Source organism: Hydractinia symbiolongicarpus, chromosome 5 (genome assembly GCF_029227915.1).
Source record: "Hydractinia symbiolongicarpus strain clone_291-10 chromosome 5, HSymV2.1, whole genome shotgun sequence".
In the NCBI taxonomy this organism is placed as follows: domain Eukaryota; kingdom Metazoa; phylum Cnidaria; class Hydrozoa; order Anthoathecata; family Hydractiniidae; genus Hydractinia; species Hydractinia symbiolongicarpus.
Window position 1 is genome coordinate 26,600,062 of NC_079879.1, and position 7,026 is coordinate 26,607,087.

Genomic DNA, 7,026 nt, shown 5'->3' on the forward strand with positions numbered 1-7,026 from the left:
TCTTTGTTTTCTGAAAGACTTCAGCCTCACGTTATTTATAGAATTGTGCTTACAAAGACAAGCCAATATTTTAAAGATAGTAAAAAATGAATAAACTATATTTTGATTTTAAAAATTCAAAAAGAAAAACCCAGGTTGTCAACTGTTTTAAAAACTGCAATGTTGCATGACTATGATAAATAAAATTGAAATTAAAAAAGAAATGTACTAATCATGACAAACATTCTCTTTATCATGAAAAATATTTTTAGGTTCAAGTCAGTTGACATTTGACTTTTGATGATGAGGAATTATTAAAAATATGTGTTTAATTACAATCTTCATATAACACGCTGACTTTTAATTAAGACAGGAACAATTATCACTTAATGAGAGTTGTGTCTGCAACCCTATATGTGTGTTATTTACTATTGTAATGCATTTTACTCGTCTTTGTTGAAATCTTTACGATGATAACAGACGCAAGACAGTTTGCAACAATTTGTTTTTGTTGTATGAGTTGATTTCAAAAATTCTAAAGGATATTCTTTGGTACACATATTTACTTCAGGATCTGTTGTGTTTTTTGTGAGTGTTTGGTTATTGGCGTAATGTCTAATTCAATATCTAAAAAATCTTTTTATGCAGTACCTGATTGCATTGTTTTTAACTAAATAGATTTGAGTAGAACAGGTGTTGGTATATATACTGGCTATTATGGTTTCCACTATATATCTTCAGTAGTCTCCCTTACAATACTTCAAGAATGCTGTACCTTCAGAACTCGACTTTTTCCTTAATTATGACAAACGAAGTTTCATATTAGCGTATGTTTTTCAAATCAATAAAAATATTTATTTAAAAAATATTTTTATTGGCATTCATAATAGTCTGTTTATTTCTTGGTATCCACAAATCAACAACATATCGACTTTGCTTTTATTGTGACGTCATTGGGTTACTAAAAAATATAATGCACGCGACAATTTGTGAATAGTGGGTTGAGATAAAACGTTGAATCGCAGAATATCATGAAACCTAACAAAAGATATCAGCTATGTATATAATAGAAGTGAAATTTTGCTTATTAGTGAAAGAAACAATACGTGGAACGTAAATAAGATTTGTTAATGAAAAAAAAACACAGCAATTTTTGTTGAATTGTTTTCTTTGTTATGACGTCATTAAAACCATTGTCTCAAAGCTTTATTGTAAACTTAAAATCGATTGTGGCTGATGCGCCGTCTACAACTTAAATCCGACACCGACATATGACGTGTACGTCATTTCTACGACTCGAAAGAAATAAGTGCTCTTTTGTTTTTTTATATACAGATTTCTCTGTACCTTTTGATAAATTACGTATTTATCATTTTAATATAAACAAAGCTTCGCATACAAGATATTGGCCGCAAGAATGTAATGACGTCACATACAAAAAAGCAAGAAATTTTTTAAGAACAGTCACACATCATAAAAGAACCAAATAAGTCTATTGGGAGCTTCTTTCACAAGGTATTCTCTTTTAAGCATTGAACGAATAAAAAAAGAATAAATCTTAGCCACCACACTAACATCATTTAAAATCCCACAAACCAACTTGGTTTTTAGACCCTCAAGTGATTTACAGAAAGTAAACAGTGCAGATTTCCACTTAACTGTTTTTTGAAGTTGTTGTAAAGAGTAAACAAATGCTTGAGGTTACGTTTTCAGTGTTGTTATATAACAACATGCGGGGATGTCGAAAAATTTTGAAATTTCATTATGTTGCAAAATATAGCTGAATCATTTGTTCCGAATGAATCTCCGCACGACTGTTGATGTAATCTTAAAAATATTTTAAAAACACGTAAGTAAAATTGTTGATCGGTCACCATGATAACTGTTTTCTTGTGTTTTTGTTTCTCAATAATTTATAGGACATTTGCGAATAAAACGAAGAAGTGTCAAAGTGCTTAGCAAGAAAAGAAATGGAACAAATTCAAAATGGTAGCTGCAACTTGATTGTCTGTTTGTCTGCTTGTTGTCAACGATAAATGTAAACGCACGGAAAAATAATTGGAATAAAAATGACAAGTAGAAAATACTAAATACTGACAAGAAAAGGAAATATAATTTATGTCAAAGTTAAAAGCATCAGTCCATAGCCTATTTAAATGGTTCCACTTTATATATTTTTCTTTATATTAAAATCTCTTAGCCGTGAGAAGACAAATTTATTTATCACTTTGTTTTTTATCCTGTAATGAGTGAGAATATTGTAGTTAATTTTTGCATACTACCGGCACAAAATCTTTGACCATACCGGATGGTGTTAACTATAATCCGGTATGGTCTGTTGATTTTAATCGTACATGGTTTTAAAATTTGGTCAATAGAGAAGCTCTATTGAGCAGATAGTTTTTTGACAGGTGAAATATGGTAAAGTGTATATTCTGGATAAAAAGGGTTCATAATTATTATAAAAAGCTTTTTCTTAAAAAGGTGTTTTTATAGTGTGACTGATTAAAAATGTATGCATTGTACGTATTAGGAAAACATGTAAACAAACAGAAATTTAATCTTGAGAGAGAGAAAGAGAGAGTTGGCCACAAAACTCCCTACTTAGTGAAGTGTCACTTGAATATGATCACATGACATAACATTGACGACATTAATAGTAGGATATTTTTACTACACTTGACATCCTGTGTACATAAAACTTCTTATGACGCACGTTTTACTGTTAGAGTTTTAGTTACTATAAAAATACAAACACAGGAGTGAAGGCTTTTATGAATTTTGTTGTAAATGTTTTTATGCTGCAGGATAGATGTATGTGAATATTTATGGTGTGCAAACTCTCTGGCTTGTCTTCCATATTTTCTGCAATAAGTTGAGTTTATTCAGCAATGAGTTCTTCGGTATATTCGCAACTAAAAAAGAGAATACGAGCCTGCATGAATTAGAAAAGTTCAAGGCCCCTATTGAATTTACCACTTCTATCACTTTCGTCTATTGGTTTTTCTTTTCCTTATATTAAAAGGTAAAAGACCTAGGGACGAAGGTGCTATTCCTATGTTTAATAAATTTTTTAAAATATATTTTGTCTCCCTGTAAAAGTATGAGCATATATCTGAACATGTGCATGAAGGTGTGCATAATTTGACAAATCAGGTGTTGTAATATATTGTATTCTTTAACAGAAATCTTTTCTTATTCTCGCTAAGCTGGTTAGAGAAATTGCCAAATGTTTCTTTATTCCTAAAGAAAGAATTAAAATCCTAACTAATATTTTAAATATGTTTTACAAAAAAGGGTTGGCCATATGTCTTTTCTTTCTTTTATGACACGTTTATCAAATCTTTTATTTTTTATTGATAGAAATATTTAATAAAGAATTCAGTGAATTCATGTTGCCGTTGGAGAAAGAAAAATTGGATTTAAATCTCACGTAATCAGTAATCCCCTAGTCACTATCAAATCAAAGATCTAGGTTCACGACAAAACGTATTGTATCCGTCACATGTTTATACTGACGACGAGTGTTGACATTAGAATGACGACACGTGCACCATGCCATCAATAACAACAAGAAGCTTTCCTTATATCGACTATCACAACAAAAAATCACAATCTAAGTTTAACGTCTTTGAATAAACAGAAGAAGTTACTTATTACTTGCGTGGTTAAAGTTTTAACAGTTATAAGAATAAAACTCTTAGATTGGTGTGTCTGTCACACAAAGTAAATATGGCTGTGGTGTCAGCTAATCATGATAAAGAATCTTTCTTGGACGAGTACACTCCATTATGTGAAGAAAAGAAAAAATCAAAAATGGAACAGATCAGACTGCGTTGTTTCTCAGGTAAATTTTGTTTTTAACATGACAGAAGTTGAGCTTCTAAGTGTATTGGAGAGCGGAGTTTTGCAACTTTCATGTACATTCACTAGAAATTACTGAGAATAAAAAAAGTCACTCTATATCGTTCTACAGTTTGTAAGAAAAACGCTTTTTGTCTTTAGCCTAGATCCGTATTTTTAACTTCAAAATACTTTAAACCAAGATTCTTGCGAATTAATAAATTATTTTTTTTTTAATTGGCTTGGTATTTTGCGAGTTAGCAATGGATGTACTTACCCATATTCTGTCTCAGCGTCATGTTTCTTATAATCTTGTTTCTTATATAAAAATGAAAAAAATGTATCTTCTTTGTTTGGGAGAGTATACATTTCTAAAAAATAAGTCTTGTTTTATACTACCACACAACGTGTTTTTAAGAAGATCGTTTATATAACATATTGATCACGACGCCAGATTTACTTTAAGGCGTCGCTTAATAGCCTACTTACAGCATGTCTTGTCATGAAAACCAATGTTTGTCGGAATAATTAGCGGTCTACTGATTTTCCATTAACAAAATCCAGAAAGAGTTTGGTTCATTGGTAGTTTGTTATGTTGTAGTAATTTGATACTATGTTGAAAATCAATGAATCAATGAATATGTAAATTGTAATTCTTATATTGTTTATTTTTATTTGATCGTGTATTTTATATTTATCTCTTTTTGTTTCAGAGTTAACAAATAATCCTGTTTCCAAATTTCGTCGTCGCAATCACGCTGGCACGAAAAAAGAAAAACGAAAAAGTATGCTACATGAGGCCAAAAATGTATCCGATAGTTCATTAGAGTATGATAACCACACCGAGAGACGCGATAGTGGGTACTTTTCAATTGAGCCAGAGGGAGAAAAAATATTTTTCATTTCTGAAGACGGAAACTGCATCAGGTACTCATTGGTTAATTACTATGTACTAGACCTCTTTATGCCTTGTCCAGTTTAAATTCATTATTATACTAATGTCATCCAACGCTGGTAGGAGGACTTAATCTAGTCCAATCAAAATCGCAAGAACAGAAAATTTATATTTTCTTCAGGAGCTGATACCAATCAGCTGAAAACGTGTTACAAAATTTTTGTGATAAAGTGTAAAATTGATGTTACATTTAAAACACAGCCTCTATTAAAGTAAATATGTCAAGTAAAAGTGACAAAATTTTTGTCAAATAACGATAAACATTCCCTAATGAAAATTTACCCCGATGGATAATTACTCCCACGAATGTGCTGATGAACTCTGAAAGCTCTGTGAAATTGTTTCAACCTCGTTCCCAGGTCTATATCATAACATCAGTGTTGAAAAATTGTTTACCTTTTTTTCCCGTGTTTTTTTCTGACAGAAAGTAAATTTTATAAGTGAAAGTGAAAACAGCGCGAGGAAAACCATCAATAGACAAAATTTTGTTTCTATTCTCAAAAGAACGAAAAATTAAAAAGAAAAATTGTAATCTTCGTTCAGGGAAAAGTGACGAAATAGCTTACTAGTGGCAAAAATACTTTCCCCAACGATTTTTGCCCTGATATAAAAGGCGACATGTATTATATTTTTTGTCTTTTATATTGTAGTACCAGCACAACTGATATGGAACCAATCATTGCCGATGAGAAAGATAGTTTAAATCAGACACCGAACAAAAAAGCATCGAGTTTTGTTAAACAGCGTACGAAATTTCTTTTATATAAACACAATATGAAATTTACGGTACCGAAATCTAAAGAAAGTAAAAAGACACCTCAAAAAGAGAAAGAAAAATGTCCAGAAAACGAAGACATGAAAACACGATCGAAAAAGTTGTCTTGGAAAAAAGCGAAAAAACAAGCGACAAATATCGTTCGATTTATTCGTCGCGATGGCAAGAAAGACGATGAAGTGTCTCTTATTAACTCCGAAGAAAACAACAATTCTAAATCGTCACTTATTACATCAACTATAAGAGACCAAAGTTCTATTAAAAATAGAAAAAATTTGAACGATTCAACTATAGAAAATAATTTAGAAGATACCGAGGATGACGATGACTATATTATACCTATCAGGAGGCAGGAATTCAAAAGAAGTAGACCAGTTTCACGGCGCCGACCAAGATCGTTATTTAGTCATTCTTACCTCCCAAAAATGACAGCAGAAACGAGTTTGGAAGACGGCAATGTCGACTTTGTTGAGAAGTATTTAAACAGAAGCAAATCCTTAGATGATATTTTAGACTCGAATCATTTACACAATACTGAGAACCAGTCTATATTTTATGACTTGGATCATTCAACGTCTATGTATGATATTACGGATGATTTGTTTGAACAGTCGAGCAAAGAACGTGTAATTGAAGAAGAGAATGAGGAATTTACGGGTAAGAGACTTGAACGCATTATTGAAGAAGAAGTTGATAATTATATTTTGACTGGTCAATCAAGTAAAAATGAGACAAATAGCCTCGCTAACATCAGACGTTCAGGCACCTTGTCTTACAGTGTGAATAACTTATACGATTTAATCAATAGTGAAAGTTTGTTTAGTGTAGATAGTACTTACGATACATTGGTTGTGTAATGTTAGCAGTTCTGTTTATTTATTAATCTACATTTCCACAAGGCCAAAGATATGTTGCGTACGATATCGGTACAACACAATATTCTGCCATCATTGAAAATGCAAGTCTGTGGTTTGTTGTATTTATGTTACATACAAAAATAGAATTTATTATGAAAATAAATAAATAATAAAGTATATCTTTATAGCAATCCTGATCCCCGGGCTTTGATGCCTGATGTCAGAGCCGTTATCACCTGACGGTTTCTGGCACATAGCAGAGAAGCAAAAAACCCTGGGAGTGAGGTTGTTTTAACTACCGTAAAACAAGTTACGTTTGTTGTGCTTTAATTCTGCAGCGATTTTTTTTTGAAAAACCTTTGACCCAGTATAATTTTTCTTACACCGAGAAATCAGAATTATGCTGAGTCTCAAACGATTTTTTTGCGGTTCGAATACTGACCGCGCTTTTTGATTGGTTAGTTTTATTCTTCTTTGCTCACGTGGTCAATATCGAGAATTTTTTGCTAATGACCTAACTGACTTGAACATATATAGTTTACATTATGGATCAACTTCGTCCCCAACATATCTTATACCTTCCTAAACGAGGTTAGCTGTGAATAGCAATTAATTTT

At 31.7% G+C, this 7,026-nt stretch overlaps 1 protein-coding gene and 1 long non-coding RNA gene across 2 annotated transcripts; one reads left to right on the top strand and one right to left on the bottom strand.

Annotated features, from left to right (window-relative positions):
• Positions 1 to 2,756: 2,756 nt before the first annotated feature.
• Positions 2,757 to 4,470, bottom strand: LOC130645727 (uncharacterized). Its single transcript, XR_008982731.1, has 3 exons — positions 4,312 to 4,470; positions 4,100 to 4,193; positions 2,757 to 2,894 (listed from the first exon to the last, which is right to left on the bottom strand). It is a non-coding gene; the product is annotated as an uncharacterized LOC130645727 (long non-coding RNA).
• On the top strand, positions 3,343 to 6,588 carry LOC130645726 (uncharacterized). Its single transcript, XM_057451809.1, has 3 exons — positions 3,343 to 3,826; positions 4,536 to 4,749; positions 5,428 to 6,588. Exons 1-3 carry the CDS (start codon positions 3,712 to 3,714, stop codon positions 6,407 to 6,409), a joined length of 1,311 nt encoding a protein of 436 aa, XP_057307792.1. The 5' UTR covers positions 3,343 to 3,711; the 3' UTR covers positions 6,410 to 6,588.
• Positions 6,589 to 7,026: the final 438 nt, after the last annotated feature.